This window comes from Psittacula echo, assembly GCF_963264785.1.
Source record: "Psittacula echo genome assembly, chromosome: 3".
NCBI classification, from domain to species: domain Eukaryota; kingdom Metazoa; phylum Chordata; class Aves; order Psittaciformes; family Psittacidae; genus Psittacula; species Psittacula echo.
In genome coordinates, this window is record NC_137736.1 from 33,096,390 (window position 1) to 33,120,937 (window position 24,548).

At 40.9% G+C, this 24,548-nt stretch overlaps 1 protein-coding gene across 1 annotated transcript in view; it reads left to right on the plus strand.

The window, feature by feature from the left end:
• LOC308218268 (adapter SH3BGRL-like) overlaps positions 1-23,904 on the plus strand; it is a gene marked incomplete at its 5' end in the record, with an annotated part of 32,685 nt that extends 8,781 nt beyond the window's left edge. Inside the window, 6 exons of the mRNA XM_080612067.1 lie at positions 2,200-2,385; positions 8,969-9,049; positions 14,770-14,883; positions 19,427-19,456; positions 21,827-21,962; positions 23,814-23,904. Of these exons, the coding sequence (XP_080468193.1) occupies positions 2,200-2,385; positions 8,969-9,049; positions 14,770-14,883; positions 19,427-19,456; positions 21,827-21,925 (510 nt within the window). The 3' untranslated portion in view covers positions 21,926-21,962; positions 23,814-23,904. The remainder of the gene's footprint in view (positions 1-2,199; positions 2,386-8,968; positions 9,050-14,769; positions 14,884-19,426; positions 19,457-21,826; positions 21,963-23,813) is intronic.
• Positions 23,905-24,548: the final 644 nt, after the last annotated feature.

The window sequence follows — 24,548 nt, forward strand, 5'->3', positions numbered from 1 at the left end:
GACTATCAAGTGTCCCCGGGGTTTTTTGCCTTCCTCTGCAGCCGAGCACAGCCCCTTCATGGGGCTCCTTTGGGCTACTGTGGCCCAAAGGCAGCTGCTTGTGCTCCATGCAGGTGGCCCTCGTGCCCCAGATCCGGGGGGATGCAGCCTTCTGCACTCCCAGGGTGGCCCCAGTGTGGCCCCGGGACTTGCTGCTGTCCTCTGTAGCACTGAGCACCACCCCCAGTCAGGTCTTCCCTGGCCCTTTCTGGATGGGTTCTTGCGCTCCTCTCGCACCACCATAGCACTGCTCCTGCCCTGGCTTTCCTTTGTCAGGCTGCAAGGGATGCGTCATCCTGCTGTTGGCTACGCATGTGCATCGTGTTAATGCTTGTGAGCATCAGCTCTGAGGGATTTGGAAAAAGAAACAATAATCTAAACTAAACTAGGCTAAAATTAACTAAATTAAACTAAGCTAAACTAAAATAAGATAAATAACTTTATTTACAAATAAATAAAATACTCTTTCCACCTGTAACCTTTCTGATTTGTATCTTTGAAAGTGGTTTATGTGCTGAAACCCCCTTGACTTCCTAATGTCTACTCTAAACCTCCCCGGGCGCAGCTCTGAACCCTTCCCACACGTCCTATCAATGGATCCCAGGGAGAAGAGATCAGCATCTCCCTCTCCATTTCCCCTCCTTGGGAAGAGCTGTAGAGAGCAATGAGGTCACCCCTCAGCCTCCTTTCCTCCTAACCAGACAATCCCCGTGTCCTCAGCCGCTCCCCACAGGACACGCCTTCCAGCCCTGTCACCAGCTTTGTTGCCCTCCTGGATGCATTCGAGGACCTTCATGTTATTCCTAACTGGTGGGGTCTAGAACTGTACCCACTACTCAAGGTGCGCCTGCACCAGCACTGATTACAGCAGGACAATCGCCTCTTCCGCTTTTTTTTGTTACTAGCTCCCAGCTCCCTGCCCTCCTCCTTTTCTGTATGCGCTATGATGGACGCTTGTGGCCCCTGCACAGTTTGGGCCCGGAGCAAGCAGCCCAGCTCCCTCTCAGCTTCCCTGACATCTTTCAGCTGCTGACAGCGTCCCGCAGCTCAGCCCCTGCTGGGGGACGGCCTCCACCAGAGCACCGAGAGCAGCCCTGCCCGTTGCGCACCCTCGCCTCAGGAGAGCAGTGCAGGCACTTCCTGCACCCCGAGCTCCGCGCTGCAGCCTCCCCTCTCACCGCCTCTGTCCGGTGCCGACGCTGCCCCCGCCGGCGCAGCCGGAGCAGAGCTCCCGGAGCGGGCCCCGGCCTTAAGGAGACCTCTCGCTCCCCGGGGCGGGTTTTCCCCGCTCAGGGCGGGGCCGTCCCTCCTGGCACCGCCCCCTGTGAGTCCCTGCTCGCCTCAGCGGAGCTGCGGCGCCTGGGCAAGGCCTGGCGAGGGCTCGAGGTTCCGTCGCTGGCTCTCGCCGCTCAGAGCTGAGGCTCCGGGAGGCGGGGTTTCTCCTCGCTCCGGTGCTGAAGGCTCCTCTCTGGAGCCGCTCACCTCGGGAAATGAGTGTATACGTATACAAAATGGGAAATTCTTTAAACGTTGCTTAGGAGTAGCATTCCTTTAGGAGAGACGTATAGCGAGTATTACATCTTCAGGGTAAAAGAATAGGTTATAAGCTCGATGCTTAGCACAGGAGTTAAGCAGTACTGGGTTTTCATTGAGCTTTCACTCATACTTAATTATGCCTGCTATTAAAGAACAGGTACAAAGAGACGTATGTGGCTCACAGATAGCTGAATGTCATACATAATGAGTAGGAAAAAGGAGAGTTACATATTGAGGAGAATATGTACATTCTCAGGCCTGTACTGACTTCAGGCAGGATTATCTTGGGTATCTGTACACCACACTCACAGATCTGGGGACAGAGTAGGAGGCTTCCTGCTGAGCCTCGTTTCTTAAATGGAAATACCACTGCTTCAAGGGAGGAAAGAGAGAAGCTGGTGTGGTGGGAGAGGAGGAAGTAATAGCAAAATAACAATGCTCTAGCAAAATAACAATGCACTGAGCAGCAGTGTGGAATATCAGCTCCAAAAAGTTTGGAGGCTACTGGAGTAGTGGGTCCAACTTGACATATTTGCATTAGTTCTTCTTGTAACAGCAATTTCTTTAAAAAAAAAAAAAACTTCTTTTTAAAGAAGGAATTATGTTTTTCTCTTTCCTAACCAGATCAAAAAGAAACAACAGGAAGTAGTGGGCTTCTTAGAAGCCAACAAGATTGATTTTCAGCAAATGGACATAGCAGGTGATGAAGACAACAGGAAATGGATGAGAGAGAATGTCCCTGGCGAAAAAAAGCCTCAAAATGGAATTCCCCTCCCTCCACAGATCTTCAATGAGGAGCGGTACTGTGGGGTAAGAAGCTCTTTGGAAATTTAAATACCTTCAGAAAGTCTTCTTTCACAGAAAGTTGCTCTTTTCGATTAGTAGGAAGTGTCAAACAAACTCCTTAAGACAATTTGAGATTCACTTTGAAAGAATAATTATTCAAAAGCAATTTTTAGGAACAGAAAAGCAATGAAATAAAAGATTATTCCTTTTGAAGAGAAAAATATACATGGAGGGAAAACTGACTAGAGAAACTCTGCTTAACAGAGTGTATAGATTATCCCCTGGAGACCCAGAGCCTATGCAGGGGACAGAGTTCGCTGCAAGGCATGGAGTTTGCTGTCTATGAGGAGCTGTGTATCTTATTCTCACATTCTCCTGCCTCCTGCTGTATAGTTTACTCACAGTTGTCCTGCTATTGGCTCTCTGCCTGAACTCTCACTCCTAAGACCAAAGGCACTACTGCCTAAGCGAGGCTATGGCTTCTTCACACAGTATGACAGGATAACCAAATGTACACTATGAGGACAGCTCAGCTGCTCTTCCAGTAGTAAATGCTCCATAATCTGGTTTGAGAATACTGAGCTACTCAAGACTAGTGGGATTTATAGCAAGGCTGATCTTCCATCTCTGGCTTTAGGTTAATTTTTTGATTCTTGAACTTTAATTTTACATGGGGAGTGTTGATATATTGTTTGGCACAGACTCAGCTGCTAGGAAGTCAAGTAGATGTCTGAGATACCAGAGGCTGTGAACAGGAATCTTTGTTTTCCATTATATTATATAAATAAATAGGAATTATAGTTGACTGGAATAGTTCTAGTATGTTTTAATTATTGAAATGATATTGATTATTCAACATCCAACTCTTTGTAACAGACACTGTAATGCTCATCAGATGCTTTTATATTTTCATATATGCTTGTAAAAGGTTACTTCTCTTCAGAGAGCTTTTTCAAAGCAGTGATAGATGATACTGTACCAGCATGAATATTATGATCGTGAATCAAGAGAGATATCTGAGACAGTTTTTTTCTCATAGTCTGGATGGAAATACACAGCCTGGAGAGTACGCTGATATGATTGCTGAAATGAACTTGCAAAGTACTCTGAAACGCAGATCACATAGCGAGCCCAGTTTTAAGTTACTCCACAAATCCAGTGTGAACTGCAGCAAAGGTTGTTTTGAGAGAGAAGGGATTTACATGCCACTGAGTTTTCAGAATTAACTTCAGAGCTCTCAGAGCAAAAGTTGATAGTATGAATAATGGAGTGCAACTGTTTCCTCATTTTCTCATGGGAATCTTAAAAGAGAACTTGGTAGGTTAGAGTTCATGTGCATTTTAATATCCAATCAATACATCAATAAAAAATATAATTTGATACATCTTACTGTGGATTTTGCAGCAGCCAATGTTGCAATAAATATTTCTAGTATGCCTTGGAGATGTTATACAGTGAATTAAAGAGTAATTGCCTTACAAACTGTTGCAGCTGGTCAGTCTTGCCAGTAAATTATAAATATACAGTTTTTATTCCATGTATGAAGCTAGTTCAGGAAGCCAAATAATCTACATGTTGAAATCAATTTAAGCTTAAGAAAGAGTCCTTTGCAAAGACACCTCCATGTGGAAAGGGGTCCAGAAAGCAGTTGCAGCTATTGATTTAAAAACTAAATCAAATTTACAGTTAGTCTAGAAGTCTCCAGAATTCCCATGTACACAGCTTTCAAGGCTCATAGCTAATGATCCCAGTGAGTACATAACATTAAGATCAATTTATAGCATCGTTATTTCCAAATAAATAAGGTAAGGAGATCCATATCAGTACATGAGCCTCATCCTTCTCCTCAGGGAAAAGTGCCTTAAGGGAGCAGCACAGAGTGTGAAGTGGGATTATGTGGGCTGATTGAGAACATGGCGAGGGGCTGGCAGATTGGTGCAAAATTCCTCAAACTGACACGATGCCTTCTGCAACATGTCTACAGTATAAAGCTGGGATTTGCATTCTGCTTCTCTTCATAACCTGTGCATGCCCAACAGAAATCTAGAATTGTTTTATGCTGTTTAATGTTTAAATGATGTATCTTAACTCTTCCGCTGTGCCTCACATCATTTGTCCTCAGCCACTTTATTAAAAATAGGGCTGAGAATTGCAAAGGTCTCTCTGAGTCAGGGACACCAGTCCAGTATCCTGAATTCATTAAAGTCCCTTTAAAATACATTGCTCTTGTTAGTTACAGTCTTCAAGGCCACACTAGATGCCACACAGTCTTGTGGCATCTAGAAACCTTTTAATTTGTAGCCCGGGCATATGCAGCCAGTTGATGCCAAAATCTTTAGCTTAAACAGCTCTAGTCCAATGTAGTCCGTAGTTCTCCTTCCTACTGATTTTTTTAATTTCTTCATTCCCAGGAAGTCCTCTGTTTTCAGGTCAAACTTACTACATTCGTTTCTGCTTATTCTCCTGTCAGAGATCACTGTTTTCCTTCACTTCCTTTCCAATCAATTTTCCTGTATGTTTGGTTCCTGTTCAAACACGTGCACACTGGCCTGCGACCACTGGCATTGCGAGATGAAAATTCACAATAAAAGATTTCCTTCCTCACTTTGAGAAAGAGGAATTAGGAGAAGGTCATGACAATCTTCAAATATTTTAAGGGCTGAAGAAAAAAGGAATTAATTATTGATCTGAATTAAGTATTGACCTCGCTTTGAGCAGGAGGTTGAACTAGGTGGTCTCCTGAAGTCTGTTCCCACCTGAAAGTTATCCTGTGGTTCTGGGGTTTTGTAAAATATATTCTGCTCCACCTTCACAGGCCTTGAGACAAGATGTAATGAACAAAAAGTTCAGCAAAGAAAGTTTAAGTCAGACATCAGAAAAAAATAAAATGTAGTTTTTAGGGGATTGACTCATTATCTCATTAAAGGTGATTATCAATGGATTGCAGAAACACCTATCAGGAATAGCACAGTGGTTCTCGCTTTGGAGAAAAAGTCCTTTGAGATCTTCTCCAATACCCTTTTCTGCAGTTCAGTGAAATTTTGGGGGTGGGGGTAAGGAAAGAGGGGATAGCGGGGACATGTGAGGCTTCCTTTTTGTGCTGACATATGACATATATGACTGACATAATGAGCAAGTAAACACAGTCCTGTGCTAACTTGCTTTTCTGCCAGTAACATGATAGTATCTGCATCTTTTGGTCAACCCTGAAGAGCTGCTTCACTTCCTAATTTGTACTTAAAATGGAGGTTTCTTACAGATTCATGGAAATACACCAGCTGTGAGCAGCTTTTCCTTGAGGTCAGAGAAGCTCAAGACTATCTTATAAAATAGCTTGAATCTTATTTTTCTTTCAGATCTTTGGTACTGCCACTTGAAGAAATAGATTAGAAATGGATTCATTTTGTATGCCTGGCTATAGCATAAATTTCAAGTATCCATTCTGATCCATCATTGTTGGCAATTATGTTCTTACTTGATTTTTTTCTGAAGCCGCTTTTTTCTCATGTCTAGACAGGCGTCTGCATCTGTGTCACTTTCTAAATATATTGAGCACTCTGTTGCTCTTGTCTTTGTTTTTGCTTAACAAAAAACCTAGAAAGTTAGGAAAGAAATGGAATGGTTTTCTCTGCAAGCTGTAATCTCTGCTTTTCTCTGTAAACTGCAATCTGCAGGATATAAAATACCCATGTACATACTTTTTAAAAGAATCTCTGAATTATTAGGTAAGACTTGCGTCATATACCTGCTAAAGTAAAATATATGAAAATCATAGGGACCTATGGAGGTCTGTGGTCCAGCTTGCTGCTTAAAGCAGGCATAGCTTTAAGGTTAGCTTATGTTGCTGGGGGCTTTTCCCATCTGAGTTTCAAAAGGCTCTAAGGATGGTGTTTCCATTCCCTCTCTGTGTTCTGTGAACTGGTGCCGTACCACTTTATATGGGGAAGAACTTTCCACTGATGTCTAGTTTTGCTGTTCTGCTGTCTGTCATTTCCACAGTGGTTATACAAAAGATGGTAGCGTAGAGTGTGTATGTGCATATGCACTCATATCATAAGGAAAAACTCATGGAGTATTATTTTTCTTTTAAATATATTTCACTATATTTTTTGAAGACTAGTTCCAAAGACAAATAACACCACTGTCCTCTGCCTAGACCATTCACGTCTTCTCATACAGATACAGTTTTATTGCTTACCTGAAATAAATTGTTACTGCTCATTTTTCTTACTGCCTGCTTGGTAACAGTTATCTTTCGTCATTCAGTGAAATAAAATATCAAGTTCACTTCATGGCCTTTCCTCATTACAGTCTTTGTTTCCCAGCTATTGACTATTGCTGTAGTTTGCTTAGGCTGTCTTGTGAGTATGTGGTATGCAGGAGGACACAAGCTTCCTGTGTTTGTATGGCCTCTCAAAAGCCCGTGTCAAATTTTAGCCCTGTGAATTGCATAAAATCCTCGTGGATTTTTTTGCTATATTGCTTCCAAGTTCATGGGTTAGACTTGAGACACTGTCTTTCTTAAATACTTATGGCAGACCTGGGTTAGGTAAGAAGGAGAAACCCAGAGCGACATGAAAACAGCAAAGAGGTGATTTGAGAAGTGGGTGGCCTGGAGCAGCAGCAGCAGGCAGTCTGCCTGGGCAGGGCAAAATGTGCTCTGGGGCCTCTCCCAGACCGGACAGTTCACACCGCCTGTAGCCAGGTGTGTGTGAAAGCCAATCTGTTCCTTAGATAAATCAGCAAAATGGCCTGTCATTTATCCTGTCTGTTAAGCTATGTTACCTCTTCCAAACTGGACTGAAATGTCATGGCTTCCAGTCTTGCTGACATTACACTGACTTCTAAACCATCACTCCAGCCTTTCCCTAGGATTACCCATGGTCAATAATTTATTCTCTGGAAATACTAAAACAGTCCAGTAAGACAACTCAGGTCCTAACTCAGCTTTACAAACAAGTCTCAAGGACGAGACCACACCTTATTATTTACAAGCTTCTATTTTTGGAGTTATTTTGGATGAGTGGAAGAATGAGCAAGGGGTGAGGTCAAGGCAGTTGTCTAGGACCCAGCAGACATGTCCCCTGCACTACACAGAGCTGCTGTGTGATTGTGGCCCAGTAATTTATGACCAGAGTTTCTGCTGAGATCTTAAGTATATGTTGATTTTTACCTGTGTAAGATCACAGAATCATAGAATGGTTTCGGTTGGAAGGGACTTTAAAGATCATTTGGTTCCAACCCCCCTGCCATGGGCAGGGACACCTTCCACTAGACAAGGTTGCTGAAGGCCCTGTACAATCTGGTCTTGAACACTTCAGAGATGGTGCATGAACAGGTTCTCTGGGCAACCTGTTCCAATCCACCTAGCCACCACCTTCAGAGTGAAGAATTTTTTCCTAATATCTAATCTAAATCTACCCTCTTTCCGCTTGAAGCCATTCCCCCTTGTCCTGTCACTACACGTCCTTGTAAAAGGTCCTCTCCAGACATTTTTTTGGCCCTTCAGGCACTGGAAGGCTGCTATGAGGTCTTCCCAGAGCCTTCTCTTCTTGAAGCTGAACAAGCCCAACTCTCTCAGCCTGTCTCCATAGCAGAAATGCTCCAGCCCTCTGATCACCTTCATGGTCTCCTCTGGACTTTTCTCCAATGGCTCCACCTCCCCCTTGTGTTGGGAACACCAGAGCTGGATGCAGTCCTGCAGGTGGGGTCTCACGAAAGCAGAGTACAGGGGGAGGCCCACCTCCCTTGACCTGCTGGTCACGCATGTGATGTGAGTCATGAACTTGTCAGTAACAAACTAGTGATAGCAGAGCTTCCTTAATTGATAGGAAAGTTGTACAGGTGAATACTGTAAAGACCATGCAAGTTCTAGGTGGTAGGATAGAAGCCATCCCTAAAGTTTTTTCAGTTATATTAATATATATAATGTATTCAGTTACATATTGCAGTTATAATATTCAGCTATATATAATATATATCTCATATATATATATGAAGAGAAAATAGAGCATTTAACATTATTTAACTTTAGTTCACATGTGGACGAGACATTTTGATTGGTACATATATGTCAGAATGACCAACACAATCCTTTCCTAAGTTTGTCTGAAAAGTAACTGCATTTTCTAACCAGAGTGACTTTCTTTAAAATAAAGTTTCCTCATTATCATTATCATTATGCTATTATGTTGACAGTTGCCTTTTATATGACATAAAGCTGTCCAGGCTCTTGAGGGCTTGTTTTGTGTTCTTTCTCACTGCCAACTTTTATTTTAACATTTAAATGGTAATAGCTTTGCTTTGGTGTGTACAGCTGAGGCACATTAAAATAAAATGCTTAATTTTATCTGATTCTGACATAGATGTGATATAATTAAAGTGTAAATCTCTGGAGAGGTTTGCCCATTGTTCATTTTGCCAGCCAGTATGAAACTCCCTTTATCTGAGTTTTCTTCCTGGGGCTTAGATAATGCAGGTGCATGTACAAATGCATAGTCATTCTCATCAATATAAGAAAGATTTGCCTGGGCTATTCTCTTCCTCCTGTGCTTTTTTGTTTGATTTTTGTTACCAATTCTCTGTTGTTTGTTCATTCCTTTTTTAGGATTTTGAATCCTTTTTCTCTGCTAAAGAAGAAAATATTATTTATTCATTCCTGGGTCTTGCTCCTCCTCCAGGCACAAAGGTATGAGCTGCTGTACTTTCAGGGGGGGCATTTATTTGATTTTAATAAAAGATGAAGTGAGGCAGTGACTCAGCATGTCAAATAAGGGGCAATGACAAAGCATTACATTAGATGCTTGTCCAGCAAAATGTTGTTAAGGGGGAAAAAAGAAGTGGTTGGTTCAGTAAATACTAGAAAATACTTCTCTCTTCCCTTCTTTCACTGCAGACTTGTTACCATGCCTCTAGCTGATGATTTTTTTTATTTTTTTGGTAGATGTTGTTTACACAAAGCAGTATTTTATCACATTTAGCTTTTAAATTACGCAGAATTTGCTACTGCATTTTATAGGTTGAATTAATTACAAGACACCTTCACTTCCCCCGGATTGCATCAAGCCTTGAACAAACAGGGTTTGTGTTGGCCACCAACAGAGAGCCTGGGGTGCGGACCCAGCCCATCCTCTATGTATACACACAGACTGGCACTATGGGATGCGCTCCCTCTGCCTTGAGGAGATAAAGTCTGTTTCTAATTAGAAGTTTGATAACTGAGAGCATTACAGCTCTCTTATCCTGAGATCATGTTAGATCATAAGAAAATGTTGCCATCTTTAACATGAGTGAATCAACAAAAGAAATGAATCAAGAGAGTGATGAGCCAGTGACAGAACTCTGCTGCATTGCTGTGACCTGGCTGAAGAACTGCCCTGGAGCATGAGATCTGCTTTCTAGTCCAACTCTGCTGCCAACTGTATAGCAACTCTGAGTGAGATGCTGTTGTACATGTCTCTGTTTTTCCTCTTCTGTAAAGGTAAAGATAAAAAGGAGGCTTTACTAAGTTCTTTAAGAGCTAGAGATGAAGAGATACGCCGGGGAGAGCCACAGTTGCTATGAATGTCTTTGACACCGAGTCTCTGTATGATAGAGACCAAGTGATTTAAACTTTCTGCTTTAGCTGTGCCATCTGCCACCAAGGGAAATAAAAATTACTTGCCTACCTCACAAGGGTCTGTGAGAATTTATTTAATTAACATCCACAAAACCATGAAAGGCTTGAAGAACTGCAGGTATTAAGTATTATAATCATTATAAAAGATACGTGGAAAATCAATGAGATAAAGAAAATTGCATTTTTCCATCTTTCCACTTCATATATTATCTGCTCTTTCATGCATGGCTCTGTTAGATAGCGTGTCTGTGAAGTGAAGTAGCAGAACAGAAGTAACAGCTGTTAGCAGAGGCTATTGCAGTTTCTGCTTATGACAACTTTGTAAACGTTGAAAATAGTATGTTCTGTACATTCTGCTGTGCAGATTAGTGTTAGTGCTATTAGTAGCAAGTAAGTACTGTGTACATCTGTTGGCTGCTGCATTGGTGGAGGTGGTGATCGTTTCAGCCCAGAAAGTGGAAATAACTAAGAGTGTTTTTTAAAAATCCATGTAAAGACTAGAAGTATAATTGCATTGTCTCCCTGTTAGAATCTGTCCCTGAATTTGAAAGAGGCATATACAAGTGTTTTAGCATTTATTGCAGGGGTTAATTTCTCAGCATCTTCACTGCATGACAGTCTGGTTGTGCTTTGTCATACAAATAACCTTGCTGCACTGCTTCTGCTTTCCTTTCATTAGGCTGTCAATACAACCTTAGCATGAATTACAGTGGATGGCTTGTGACATTGATTTCCAGCAGTGTGAAACTGGAATATTAAGTCATGTGGAAGAGATGGCGATGATGACACATATGAGAGGGTTTCTTACTAATTCCTTCTTAAATAATTGTGCGTGGTTTTTTTTGGTTTTTTTTGTTTGTTTGTTTGATTTTTTTTTATTTTTGTGGGTTTTTGTTTGTTTGTTTGTTTTCTGGAACATGGTGATAATTTACAAAGCACGGAAATGCCATGAAACAGTCAGTAAGCATTTACTTTCTAGGGATTTTTACCTCACTGAGACATTGCAAAGATTAACATAAAGGCGATACACGTATTATACACTTGCCCTAGAAGGTGTCTTTTCCATCCATCTTTTGTCTCACATTGCATCAGAAGTAGAGAAGCTCTTTAATGGCCATGATTCTGTTTCATAGCACAGTCTGCTAGTATCCTCATCTAGGACTGTTTTGAGACTACTTTCTAGAGCAAGCAGAGGAACTTTTTGCTACTCACTCAACAAGTTATATCTTCCCAACAAAATCCTGTAGTTAAATCCATTGCCTCCATTGCCACATCCCTCTGCTGAGTGGAAAATACATGTTTCAGTTCTGCAGATTCTCGTTTTTGTAGGCCTGACCTCTCTGAGTTAGGTGGCTACAATTTTTCACCAGACCTATTTGTTCATCATTTACATTGAACTGTTACTGGTAGGTATTGGAGCTCTGATGGTGCCGGAGCCTAATGTGCAAGCTGATCTACATTTACAGGGTGAGTCTGGTATGTCCAAAAGTCCAGAGAGCCTGTAGCTTGTAGCAAGATCACCTAGGTTTGCAATTGCTCTGTGAACTTGGTGAAGCTCATTTACTTGAGCTGAAGGTCTGTTTTCAAATCTTGTATATACTTAAATCCTTAATCTCAGTATTATTGCTCTTAATATCCATAATCTTGACAACCTGAAATCTGTAGATACTTGAGCTTTAGTCTTTTAGTTGAAGAAGACTTCTACTAAGACTGCTTTGAATTACAAATTTACAGCATGTACCTTTTATTTAAAGAGAAAATTACCTGTCAGCCAATCTTCATAAATGGTACTTCATTTTAAATTAGTTAAAAATTAAATTTTGTGTTTCTATGGAGAGCTAGCATAATGATGATATTCCAAGCATCACAGTTCTCCATGTAATTAACAAGAACTCTGTACGTGTGTGTCTGTATGTGTGTGTGTGTGTGTTCTAGCTGAAAACATGCTGCTTCTAGAGTTTAGTTCTTTCAGCTACAACTTTTATTTGGCTTATGTTCTGAGTAGGTGTATGATTCATCTGAGAGAGTTTTACAATAGGTTAATTTTAATTAGAATGCCATCTTCAGTCTTTATGTATTTTATATATCTCCCAAAAACATTGAGTACATAGGTTTAAAATGACATGTTAATATACATGCTGAAAATAAATATATAACCAATTTAGTTTTCTTTAACACTATCCTTTTCATTTTAGAAACTGCTACAAAGAATGTATCTGTAAGGAAGTTATCACTTGGTTGAGAAAACAATGTATTGACAGTGTTGCACACTAGAATGTCAATATATGCTGTGTTACTACCTATTTTATTCTTCAAATATTTTGTTAGCTTGTGGGGGAAAAGTACAAGATAAATTAAGCCAAACAAATGTCTCTGTAGATTTGTTTTTAATAACAATAATATTAACAATCAGTCACAATTTTTAATAACAATGCCACCAGCATGAGACTGCAGTGAGCTCACAGTTTTACGTGTACTTGAAATGAGACAATACTGCCAGAAGAAGAAATAGTCTTTTCTCCTTCCTCCTTCTTCTGGCTTCTTCTGCTTACTCCGAGCTGCTCATTCCTCTTCTCAAGCATCCCCCACGTGCTGGCAAAAACATTCATGCAGTTGTGTAACAGAGTGCACAAACTGTGTGAGAGAGAAATGTTTTTCTTTTTAAAGCGTTACTCTTGATCAGCCTTCTATGCAGCTCCCCATGCAGCCCTGGAAAGGCTTTTGCTGCCAGGAGGGCAGGGGCAGCGCAGCACTGGGAAGAACTGCAGGGAAGGTAAGGCTTGCTGCAGATATTTTTTCTGCTGTTGTTTTTCTCTGCAGAGAGGAAGGGGAACTTAGGAGCTTATGTGCCTACTCTCTTGTCATTGCAAGCTCCTTAGATGTAAAACATATTTTCCATGATTCAGGAGCAAATTGCCAGAAAGGCACCAAATCTTACACAGTGAAGTTTCAGGAAAAGGATAAAACTACAGAATTATTTTGTCCATTTTGACTTTGTCTTGATAACCTGCTTACAAATGTTCCTAACCGCTCTTCTATAACTTTTGTCTCCATCCAGCAGAGCACCTCAGCAGGAGGGCACGTCATGGGACAAAGATCCCTAAATCAGCACTCCCCCAAGTCTGCTCTGGGGCTAAAAGCAGATAGCTATGCTTATGTCATGCTTCTGCAGGCTAAGTACACTGGCTGAAGAAACCATATATGGATGAGGACACTGGAGGAGGACTTGTGAAGCTTAAAGGGCAGGAGGTCATGACAGGGGCTTTTGTTTAACTGTAGCAACAAATGAAAATGTAGAAAAGCATAAAAACCCAAACCAGCCAGCTAGATGAGTTGTAAGGGCTTGGTGGCAGAGATGAGAAAAGAGCTGGTTGTCTATTGGAGCATGCTGCTTTGCCCAAAGCATGTAGAATTTAGGATGACACAGGACAGGACCTTTCCTGAGCCCAATTCTCTTTTGCTGGAGGCAACCACAGTAGATAAGACCTCTAAGAAGTGGTCAAATTCCCTTTTAACATATTAGGTCCTTTGCCTCTCCTTCTCTGCTAGGAAACTCTTCCAAAATTCCATACTGCTGCTGATTAGAATTTTTATTTACAGCCAGTTTGTACTCATTTTGCATCTATCTCAGTGCTCTTCCTTATCCTACCACTCCCTGATGTTTACTCTGATCTATTTTTAGAGAGCCATCATATCCCCTCACAGCATTACTTTCAATAGATTAAAGTAATGAATCTTTTTTTGTCACCCTTCCGTAAGACAGGCTCTCCACTCCCTCAGATATTCCCAAAGCCCTCCTCTGCACCTGTTCCAGTCTGAATTTCTCTTTCTTGAGCCTGAGTAACCGGAACAGTACAGAGCGATCCAGAGGAGGTTGCGCCTTGGCCTTGTACAATGACATTAATATCTGCTCCCAGATCCACCAGCTATACCTCACGTTATACATGTGAGGATGACATTTATTACCTCTTTCACTACTATATCATATTCATGGCTCAGTTATTCTGTGATTATTTAAATACATCCGTCTTTCTCTTCCTTGATGATTATCAGCTAACAAGCTCCCGAAGTACAGTAGAAACATCTGTTTCTAAGCTCTGTCCCAGAACTGCCTGTCCCAAAAAGTGTGACTTCGCACTTCATGTTATTTAATTTAATCCTATTTTTCTTATTTCAGTTGAGGTCATACAGTTCTCCTTTTATCTGACGCAGCGGGTGATTCAGTGTGACCTTTCACAGTTACCTAGCTGAAAGTACCACAGGACTTAAAATAAAGAGCCTTCTAGGAGATGCTTGTTCATGGTGCTGGAATAAATAGATTTGATAGATCAGTGTGTGAACTGAGCAACAGTTTCCCTAATGATTTTAAATGAGAAAGTTAAGAGACTATATATGAAATCCTTCATTACTTCTGTTTTTCTGTAGCTTCTTGATGTAGTTTAATGGGAATGCGTGCTGGAGAAAAGGCTTTTTTTTTTCCTTAATCTAGAATGTGCCATCAGGGTGAGCACCAGTTTCTGTTAGACTTTGCACAGAAAAGTGAGAGAATCTGCTATGCTCTGAAGAGGGAGGAGTGCTTGAATTCATGTTTTCCCTACACAAACACCATGTTTTTACCAAAAGATTAACATGACAACAAGTGTTCCTTTCACAGGAAAATGTCCAGAAGGGTATATTTTCATTTGTGTGCTGACGTAAAATTAGAAAAGCACCTCCCAAAACTGTAAAGTCACATTCTAGAAATTGTTGATTATGTGCCACAAAACTAACAATGTCGTCTTTGCTGCCAGGAGACTGAAAACTCTGATGCCACGGATGGAACTGAGGCACAAACAAAAGACAAGGCAGACGAAGGGGCTCATGAAGAGGCTCAGTCTGCTCAGTCAGAATCAGAAGATCAACAGGTAATTTTTCCTTTTTCCCTCTGTGATATGAGGATTTTACCTGTGCCAAGCACGTGAAGCAGAAACCCACAGCCCTTCCTATTGTGCCTCAGGATGGAAAAACTGATTGCAGAGTGGTCCTGTTTTTCTTTTGGATGCATTTTCTTTGACATCATGGTGATATGAAACCTAGATAAGACTCGGGGGAACTTGCTCTGAATCTTGAGTAACAGTGCTTGTCTTTATTGAAGTTTCCTTTTACACATTCTTACTGTAAGTTCTTGGGTTTTAATGCTCATTTTGAACCAGACCCTGCTTATGGAGAATAATTTATGACTAGACATCTGAGTCCTGTCTGTGTAGAAAAAATTGCTGCTATCAATGGCCAGTGTCTGCAGGGCTCATTAATCTAGTTGTTAATGTTTGATGTCATGTACCAGTATTGACTGCTGTTGCAGCAAACCATATCTGACAGTGTCTTCTCCAGGCCAGGCAGAAACCCCTGGGCAATGCAGAAGTTGAGACTGTTGTTGTCCTTTTGCTACATCATGGTCTGATGTTACAGTCACATGGACAGATCTCAAGCTGCAGTGCTAAAGGTTCTTGAAAGAGGCCACTTGAGTTCCTTCAATTCCCTAGGATAATATCCTGCTGTTAGCTAACATCAGTAAAGTGCTTGTGGTTGAAAGTAGATGGATCCTGCAAAAAGGGACCATTCTGCTGTGTGCTATCTTCCTCAGGGGGTGTTCATATTACTGGCCAGGTTCTAGACCCAGTGGAGACTAAGAAGAAATGGATCCTGTGTCTGGAGACAGGGATTAGGCTCCTTCATTTCTTCTGCTGCTCTGACAGTTTGGCATTTAAGGATGGGTTTATTTTGATGTTGCAGTGTCAAGTGACTCTCATCCCAAAGAGGCAGGCCTAATGCTGGATCAAGCACTTGCTAGGTTTTTTGTGATTTGGAGATCAGACGGTCCCAGTGGAATATCTGTCACAAATGCATCATGTCTTTCACTAAACAGGAAAACAAATGTGTATTCATTGTTTCATTGTTTTCCATCTAGCTGCAGTGTTTTTCAGGGGAAGCACCTCTCTGTAAGCTTTTCCCATTACCCTTTTTAGCAATTACTATAGTCATTGTTAGGCTGGAAAAGCACCCTTTTACATAGCCCCATGCAAGTCTCAGGTGCTGGGAAGTCCCATTTAAAATTTCAAAATGGCAATGAGGAGAAACAGTTCTCAGTGGGAACTGAAATTTCACATTAAATTCTATCCAAACACTTTTCATGTCTCAGAATTTCAACTGGCACATGAGTGCCATCAAATACCATTTTCCTTGGCTCTTAAGAGAAGACCAGCATAAAACTGCAGTGCATCCCCTGGCTGGCTTAGGTTACCTTGCCATTCTGGCTGGCAGAGTATTCTAATATATTTTAAATGCAGAATGCTGGAACATGTCTGCAAATGTGTCAAGCAGCTGTGTATGAGAGGTTTTGTAATGACATAATGCAATACCAGTCCCGTGCAACAAGCACCTTGCTCCATTTCTCACAGGATGGATTGGAGCTATACATGGAAAATATATTCTCTTTTAGTTTTTCTGGGAGGGGAGTGGCAGAGGAGCTAGCACAAGGAAGACAATGTGTTTGAACAGATTGTTCTGTGGTTATAAGGGTATAAAATATGGTTAGTTTTACAAACCCTCCCCTTTCACCTGCACAGTCTTGGCAGCGTTGAAATGGTCTTACATAAGGAGTAAGAGTCTTCCTGAAATCGTTCAACTCTGATACCCACCTTCATCATGCCAGGTGTATACTAGCTCATAGCGGAAGTAAAAAAAGCACTGTTTCTGTTCCTGTCTCACTTTTATATAGGGTACTTTCCACTGCAAGCAGCAAGGTGCCAATGTCTCCTGCCAGGGATGCACAAAACCCATTTTTCACCCTGTTCCACCACCCACTTCCCTTGTCACCTAGGACAAATCACTTTGGTGACGCAGCATCTGTCTGCCTTGCCACAGTTTATCCCAATTATCACTTCTGTTGGGATGGCATGAATAATTCTGTAGAAATTCTGTTATTCTCATTCACAACAAACAGCACACAGAGGATGAATAACTTTGAGGCAGGTCCAGTGAGACGAATTCCACTTTATGTTTCTGTATCTCATTTTACCTTTAAAAAAGAAAGCTCGAATAACATTTCATTACCTGGCCAGGCGTTTATGAAGTTAAATACATTTGAAGACTGTCAGATTGCCGTTGTAGTATCTCCACTGGATGTTAGGTCCTGAAGGGTACATGTAGTATCGACACAGTGTTTTCAGTATTCCCCTTTCTTCCTCTCATTCTGCAGCCCAGTACATCTTGTTTGGCTGCTTTCCACACTGAATAGATGTTTTCTGTGTGCTTTCCCCACCCATGTGGTTTTTTTCCGTCTAGCTTAGTAAGAGCTGGTCTCTGTATACCGAGTTCTGAAAGGGTGACCTTTGTATCAGTGGCCCACCTTGTTTTGCAGCTGAACAGTTACATCTTTTGAACAGTAGTCATGTCCCTTTTGGAGTGTCAACTTACTCTTTTGACAGACCCTCAAACCAAAATACAATAACTTAAGCACCACAGTTTTATGTTCTACTTCTGAATTAATGTACCAGTGGGAATCCAGTACTGGCATTTTGGCTGTGTTTAGCAGTCAGTTTTGTACCAGCTTAAAAATTACTCTCTCATGAGGGGTGTAACCCAGCTGGCTTTTCTCCAGTGACTCTGCAGGAGAAACGCCAGTGCTATGGAAAAATTCTAGAACGGTCTGGGCAAGATAAAGATATCTCAGTCTTTGCCAATGAGCATATGACAGGTAACAAAATAAACTGTGACTGTCTCAGTTGTGGAGCTGCATGAAGCCTCCCAGATTTCAGAAGGCTCCTTAATGCCTCAGTAGCAAGGATGGCATCTGATGGTCAATATGGGTACTTATGGAGGCTGCAGCCCTCCTCTGCTTCTTCTGTTGCCCTTGCTGGGAGATGCAGGAGTCCGGAAGCTCCAGCTTTTTGTCTCAGGCTAGTGTGAGCCTGAGGAAACCAGTGAGAAACCCCAACCATCTGAAAAACAAAACTCTTAAGTCAGCAGCTGCCTCCTGGAAGTGGTGGGTATAAGTGGCAGTGCAAAATGTTGTTCTTCATACACCTCACATTAGACTGCCTAGACTTCAGCGGCTTCAGCAGCTGCAGGCCCTCATTCAGACAAGCACCCAGGAAACCTCAGAGCAGATGTTGAAATAGAAAGTCTCTTACATAGATGCAGTAGTAAGTAACAGAACAGCTTTCAGCCTGGTCACCAAAGAACAGCTGCACTAAGATTTCTTTAGATCATGAATTTTTTTTCACCTTAAACCTGTTGCATACTTTCCTTCCCTAATCACCTCATCAGGCTTATCTAATCTTTTTTTCCATTACTAATCCTTATCCTCTGATGGAGAAGGTTGAGGAACCATTTTGTTGGGATATAGTGTCCCTCTTTCCTGCTTTGTCTGTCCCTTTGTTTTTGAGCTTTTTGAGGAAAAGACTGTGACCTTCTCTGGATATGGAAAAGCAAGGGCTCTGCTGGTCACTAGATATGATGGTAATAATTTTTCTTTATTTTACTGCTGATTTTAACTTCAGATTTTAGCTTGGGGGTTAGAATATTTTTAAGTGATGTCCCAGTTAAATCAGTTTGCAGTACAGATTAGGCTAACTTCAGGGCAGAATTATTTTAGAAGCGTGTTCAAAAATCATATAATGCAAGTCTGTATTCTCTCTCAGCAATTCCCCAGGCTTCATATAAACCCTGGCACTGCAGTTCACTTCCTTATCTCAATTCATTCTATGCAAACTCATACCAACCACTCATGCCTTCTGCATGGTACTATTCCATCTGCCCTTTCTCTTTGGGATTTTATGTAAGATTAGCTTTTCTCTCCAATAACCAGCTTGGTATCTAACATTAAATTCTATTCACTGTACATTTATATAATTTTTCTCTTTTATCTCTCTTCATCACTTTTGCTTGATCTATAGTCTAAACCCATCTTGTATTATTTCTTATTCCCCAGTATTGCTGAGCCAAGGCATCTGTTCCAGCCTACAACAGTTAACAGAATTGCAAGCCATATTCTGAGCGATGATGTGTAACATAGATAAGACTCTGCATAATTCTGATCTTTCATTTTGCAGACCACCTAATTAAAAAGAAAAAAAGCCACAACAAACACCAAACCTCCAAACCCCACCTGGAAAAGCAAAACAAACCCCTCCAATGCTTTGCTCATCAGTGAAGCAGATTTAATTAGAAGTAACTGAGAAAAAGGGAGCTGTATTTAATGATTTTATAGCCCTTTTTCAAAGTGAAAGTTTAGGATAAATGTGCATTATGAGTTAATCTGAAAGACATTATCTGAAAATAAATGCACTGAATTCCACGTAATGTTCCTAAATCCAGTGTTTAATTTCTGCTGTTTCACCTGCATGACCTCTGATACTGTTTCTTTGATCTATCTTTTAAACATGTTCTTTTTTATCTCTTATGTAGGAAAGCAAGGAAGAACATGCAACAACAGGGGTATAGTATATTTTGCCTTCATCTTTTGTTTGCATGCATTTAATTCCTTTTCAGTCTCATTGCTTCACTCAAAAGTAAATTCTTATTTATGAAACTAAAAATACTAGTGTTATATTCAGCTAGAGATAATTATTGGTCATATTAAGTTTTATTCTTTGGGAACAAAGATAGGCCTCTAATAATTAAAAAATGCAAATGGAAGAGAAATTGTCTTTCACAGATTCTTTAATAAAATGTGCCAAGGATTTCCAAGACAACTATATCTTTGACAATTGCTAACTGACACCACGCTGATTGCATTTTCAGTGTTGTGAGTGTGAAAGAGCCATTCTGATAATTTAGGCAGTTCTGCTTTTAAAAGAAATATTTTCCTTGCCAGAATTTGAAAGACCCAGGTGCAAATTCTTATGCAGTTTTCTCCTTTTCCTGGCATTTCAAGTTTATGCCTTGAATATTTCTTCAGTATTGGAGCTCTCATAGCAGCCTTCCGGTATCTGAAGGGGGCTATAAGGATGCTGGGGAGGGACTCTTCATTAGGGGCTGTAGTGATAGGACAAGGGGTAACAAGTTAAAACTTAAACAGGGGAAGTTTAGATTGGATATAGGGAAGAAGTTCTTTACTGTAAGGGTGGTGAGGCACTGGAATGGGTTGCCCAGGGAAGCTGTAAATGCTCCATCCTTGGTGGAGTTCAAGGCTAGGTTGGACAGAGCCTTGGGTGACATGGGTTAGTGGGAGGTGTCCCTGCCCATGGCAAGGGGGGTTGGAACTAGATGATCTTTAAGGTCCTTTCCAACCCTAACTATTCTATGATTCTATGATTCCCAGGAAAACTAATGATTACTTTAGGCTATTTTCCACTACAGGCTAGCAATTAGTAAGAGAACACATTCACATCTTCCTACTTCCAAACTACTATATATATATATATATGTATATGCATATATACATGTGAACACATACACATGCCTGCTGTCAGTTATGCAGTATGGACCCAGCAGCTGGAATGGAGCTCCATGGGCAAAGTGTGGGTGCTTCTGGTGAGGCTGGCGAGGGCTGTTAAGGCTGCTTAGTGCACCCTGGCACCACTAGCTAATGCTTCAAGCAATCAAAATACCCATTTTTTTCTGTAAGAGGTAATTGACTTGAATTTTGAACTGAAGTTGTTAATATCTGAAAGATGTTGCTTGTCTGTGGGTTTGCCTGGCTCTGTTTCAAAGACTGCTAATGAAAGACCCCTTTCCTGAGGGACGATGCTGAAAGAGGCAATATTCCTTTGGCACAAGAACTTCTAATCCAGCTGACCTGTGTGGACATTCATATTACCTTCCTGGTTTTATAGGGATGGTGCCTTAGTGCAATGATTTTTCTCTGAAAAACGATTCAAACCAAGAATTTGGTTACAACAGGTCCATTCCCCAGCATATATTTAAGCAGGATTTTACTACAATGGCTCAGATGTGGCTCTTGTACAAACAGTATGTGTCTGAGAGGAAAACCAAAGGGCTGTGCTACTCATACTACCTGCAGTCCTGACTGAATACTAATTATATATTCTTTGATTGATTGATTGATTATGCCAGGAAGAAACTACCATAATTTTTGTAGACTAGGTAGTGTATGAAGTGATGACATTTTGAGATAAAGCTTGTTTATACACACAGAATGAATGCCTTTGAACAAGAATTTGCTGGAAGAGAAGGAACAGAGAAGCTTACAATGCAATTTCGAGTTCTTTTTCAGAGTACAACTACACTTCAAAGCTTCATTTACTAGCTCTTAAAAGACAATAAGCGCAGATTGTTGTCTGTCTTACATAAATGCTAGCTCTCAGATAACTGTTCATTTGGTTGACTGAAGAAAAGGGCTATTGTCCTTAAATTGTGCCATTTTTTCTATATAAAAGAGAGAAATAAAAACTTTTGAAACAGAGACAAGGCTGTATTATCTGATTCTGAATGATTTTTTGATTATTCAGGAGCCTAGTTCACATGCCATGAATCTTGACTTGTTTACTTCTCCAAGAAAATGTATTATTAAAAATACTAAACTTTTTTCGTATTTACATATATTTCATATCCTCATTTTGATCTTGAATATTTTTTTACAACTTAAGCATGTACCGTATTCTAGCCTTTCTATGAAGGTTCTTATATTCCAGCACTTGCCTATTAAATCCAGAAAGCTAGAGCCCTGACATAGTAAGATTAAAAGCTCGATACATTACTTCTTTGTTCTGTTTTTTTTTAAAGCTCAAATAATATTGCATTTACTAGAAACAGAAAAGTTGTAAAAGCAGAGCTCTGCATTTCAAGACTATTTTTAATTCAATTCCTACATGATAATTACAACTGTTTTCTATAAAAAAGGAAGAAGAAGAAAAGCAGGAAGAGGGAGAAGAAAAGGAAGATGGAGAAGAAAAGGAAGATGGAGAAGAAAAGGACAAGGTGGAGGAGCAAGAAGAGTCTTAGTACACTGTGACACATTCTTTCTTGAACAGGTTTTCAGGTAACCATTAAGATGTCCAGCACAGTTTCTAAATGTTCTTAAAGTAACACAAACTTGAAAAATTTGTACTATTTGTACTATTGTTGTTGTATGCAATGACAAGAATGGAAGGTATGTACTAAACCAAAAAATGTTTACATTTGAAGCATAACGGTTAGTAAGAACTATTGCCTTCATTGGGTCCATTAGTTTTCCCATTTCTTTGGCATTGATGAATCTGACTTTCCTGCACAGCTGTCTCTGTCATCTCTAATATCCATCATATTTTGCAGGCTCTTCCATCCATTCCCCATCGCTCTCACAACATTCACTTCCCTGCCAGGCTTCTGATAGCTGCTTTGGGCGTATTCCTTAGCATCTTCCTGTGCTGTGTCCCCTAAGTATGAGCAATGCAGAGAGCAGCATGCTCTCTGAATGGGCCAGGGCTCTCCTGGCATGGGCCAGGGCAGTGATCATTCCCCTGTACTCTGCACTGGTGAGGCGGCATCTTGAATACTGTGTTCAGTTCTGGGCTCCTCACTACAAGAAAGATGTGGAGGTGCTGAAGCGGGTCCAGAAAAGGGCAACAAAAGCTGGTGAGGGCTCTGGAGCCCAAGTCTTATGAGGAACGGCTGAGGGAACTGGAGTTGTTTAGTCTGGAGAAGGCTCAGGGAGAACCTTGTCACTCTCTACAACTGCCTGAAAGGAGGTTGTAGTGAGGTGGGGATTGGTCTCTTCTCCCAAGTAACAAGTGATAAGACAAGAGGAAATGGCTTCAAGCTGCACCAGGGGAGGTTTAGACTGGATATTAGGAACAATTTCTTCACAGAGAGCGTGCTCAGGCATCGGAACAGGCTGCCCAGGGCAGTGGCGGAATCACCGTCCCTGGAAGTGTTCACAAACCGTGCAGATGAGGTCCTCAGTGACATGGTTTACTGGTGGACTTGGCAGTCCTGGGGTAAAGGTTGGACTTGCTGATCTCAAAGGTCTTTCCCAACCTAGCTGGTTCTATGATTCTGTGATTCTATGCTAGGTGTGTACTGCTTGAGTAGTCAGTACATAAGCACAAAGTGCCCAACTGATGGGCCAAATGTACAATTAACTGTTATACACATTACAGCTTCTTTTTCATCTGGAATAAGAATTTGTACCTCTTCTCTCTCACTCAGCTACTGATTTCACTGAAACTTTTAGGAGCTTCATGTCTCAACCCCTCTCTCAAATTTAGTTGAAATGTTACAGAAAATATAAATTACTGGGAAGGGAGAGGAGACTGACCTCTCTATATATGACACACTATAAAATTACTGCAGTTACCTTAGGAACTAAGCCAAATGTGGCTTTAAAACCTCAAAACAGGAAGCATCTGGGAGGCAGAATTTGTGTCTGTATAGATGTATGAATGAGTGACCTTGCTCAAGTTTTGTCAGCACATGGTTTCAAATTTTCAGTTTTTCTTCTTTCACCTATTGTCTCTTCTGCTTTGCACAGAAACAAAGATCAGACAATCACTTACTAGGGAAAAGCTGTTAACCTACAAGAAAGTTGGAATTTCCAGCATATTTTCCCTTAGGTGACAGGACTCCCTCACAACTACAGATACAGAGTGTGATATGCTCTTTCTAGAACTAGTGGGGTTCCAGCTAATTCTGCCTCTGATAGTTGCCATAGGTTTCACCAACTGCACACTGATATGTAGACACAATGCCTTACCAGGACAGAAAATCTGCCACTTCTTTCACTCTGCCTCTCCCAAATCTGTGTTCCTCTGTTGCACAGGAGTTAATTCATTTCAGTTTGTCCAGTGCTCAGACATGTAAAATCACAAAAGGAGTGTTAAATTCTAATCTAATTTTCCTTATTTTTGTTCAGGAAGCGCAAGCTGGAGTAGCCCTGACAAAGAAAATAAAATAGATCTCTTGAGCAAATCATCACTACCTTCCATGCCTGTAGGCTTATGAACATATAAATACACAACAGAACAAGATACCACTCTGTACTATGTGTTGCCTTTATATATATATTTGGTATTCCATTTGCTTGTTAGAATGGGTCTTCTTATACCTGACTGATGATATTTCAGTTTATTGTTATATGTTGGAATAGTATTGTCTATGTCACATTCTAGACTGTAAGCTCCTCAGGGCAGGAGCCATGTCTTTCTCCATGTTTGTGTACTGCCAAACACATTGCTGCCACTTAGCAGATAACTGCACTCACACAAGTGACCTATTTAGAGAAAAAGAAATTCAGTGTTGAAAACCGCAAAGAGGCTTACTGTATGCAAGCTGTGTGAGTCACTTCTCCCTCAGCTGGCTTTTGAAAATGATTGAGATTTCCATTGTACAGCAGTTTAAATAAATGCATTTTCTGTCATATCTCTTCTTTGTCTTCAAAAGCATTAATTCAACCCTAGATCTATAAAGTTTTCTCAGTTTCCATCATCTCCATCGTTACAGAGGCTGTGCAAAGTCCTTTTCCTTGCCTTATGTTCCTGCTGATGTTTCTGCATTAAAGATGATGATCTTCATTGAAGGAAAGAGATGTCCCAGCCCCTTCTGCCGAAGCCTTTTCAGCCTTCATGGATATATATGTATTCACTGGGCC